Consider the following 1,549-nt stretch of genomic DNA (forward strand, 5'->3'; position numbering starts at 1 on the left):
AAAAAAAAAAAGCAGGAAAGTCATAGTTTAAGAACCACATCTGAGGAAAGGTGTCTACATTTTGACAATGTTAAAGATGGGGAGAAGCTACTCAGGTATATTGGAGGTGGAGAGTTTGAGATAGAGGAGCACAGAGAGGCCTTCGCCTTTACCAATCTGTATTAAAAACGTGATTCGGATCGTGGTAGAGCCTCTGCCACGGCGCTTGGGATAGACACGGGGACACGGTCCCCATGGGCTGAGGGAGAGCATCGGCTCCTCTGTAATAGGGGAACGGGATAATTTGTAAAGGAGTCAGGCAGGGCACGTCCCGGTTTCTTTGGTGGCTCCGTGTTATCTCCTCGGTCCCGACAACAGAAAAAGCGCTGCAAGAGGGAGGAAGGGTTGGCAGCGCCCTTCCGAGCTTTAGCAACGTGTCGGCAGCCCACGGACACGCGTGGGGGGGAGCCTGGGAGGCCCCTCCGTGGGCCGGGGGGGCGGCTGTGGCGAAGACGGACACTCCACCGGCACAGAGGGGTCATAAATAAAATCGGGGCRGCCCCCGGCAAGGGAAGGTCGGGGGCCGGGGAAGAGGCTATACGTCCCCGTCCACCAGGCTGAAGTGCTTGCCCGGCCCGGGGAGGCAGAGGTAGGGGATGGCATTCCCCGGGCAGAGCAGGGGAAAAGGCAGCGGCAGCAAGCAGCGACTGAGCAGGGGGCTGTCCTTGTAGAGGGACGGGAAGGAGAGAGCAGCGGCGGCAGCATGGGGCTGCGGCTCCCCRGGGGGCTCAGCCGGCCCCGGCCCCTGACCCTCGGGCTCGGACGACATTTGTCTTTTGAGCTTGTTGCGGCGGTTCTGGAACCAGATCTTCACCTGGGTCTCGGTGAGGTGCAGCGCGGCGGCCAGCCCGGCCCGCTCGGAGCTGCTCAGGTAGCGCTTCACATCGAARGTGGACTCCAGCTGGAACACCTGGCTCTTGGAGAAGATGGTCCGCGTCTTCTTCCTGCCGCCCGCCGCCGATGATCTGCCGTTCTCCGCGCCGCAGCCCCCGGCCTCTCTCGGCGGCGGCTGCCGGGGGACGCGCAGCCCCTCCGTGGGGAGCGGGGACCCAGCATCCCCGCCCTGGGGGCAGCGGCCGCTGCTCGCCCCTTCTGCCCGCAGCCGGCGGGACTCGCTGCCTGCAAGGGCAAAGCACAGCATCAGTCCCCGCCGCCGCCCGCGCCCCCGCCCCGCATGCACGCACGGCCCGGCGGAGCGCAGGGAAAGGGTGGGGGACAGGATGGGGAGGGGGCTGCGAGGGCTGGCCGCGGTCCCACAGCCTCCAGAGGGGAGAGGAAGGTAGAGGCGCTTCCAYAAGGATCCAAGGAAATCCCTCTGCCAGCTGTATGACAGGGAAGTGAGGCTCTCCTGGGCACGGGACAGCCCCAGGAGGCCGGGAGAGGGGCACAACACCCTGGAAGCAGGTTGGTGCGTGTGCGGCGGCATCTCCCCGCGTCCTCCCGCGGAGCCTCCCCTCCTCCTGCGTGTGCGTGTCTGTGTCTGCCGTGTGCGTGTCTGTGTGTGTTTGTG

At 64.9% G+C, this 1,549-nt stretch overlaps 1 protein-coding gene across 1 annotated transcript; it reads right to left on the minus strand.

The window, feature by feature from the left end:
• Positions 1-12: 12 nt before the first annotated feature.
• On the minus strand, positions 13-1,465 carry LOC130573074 (homeobox protein HMX1-like). Its single transcript, XM_057365233.1, has one exon. It carries the CDS (start codon positions 1,463-1,465, stop codon positions 575-577), a length of 891 nt encoding a protein of 296 aa, XP_057221216.1. The 3' UTR covers positions 13-574.
• Between the last annotated feature and the right edge of the window lie 84 nt (positions 1,466-1,549).

Source organism: Malurus melanocephalus, unplaced genomic scaffold, assembly GCF_030028575.1.
Source record: "Malurus melanocephalus ecotype Western Australia unplaced genomic scaffold, MMel_1.1 scaffold_50, whole genome shotgun sequence".
Lineage (NCBI taxonomy): Eukaryota > Metazoa > Chordata > Aves > Passeriformes > Maluridae > Malurus > Malurus melanocephalus.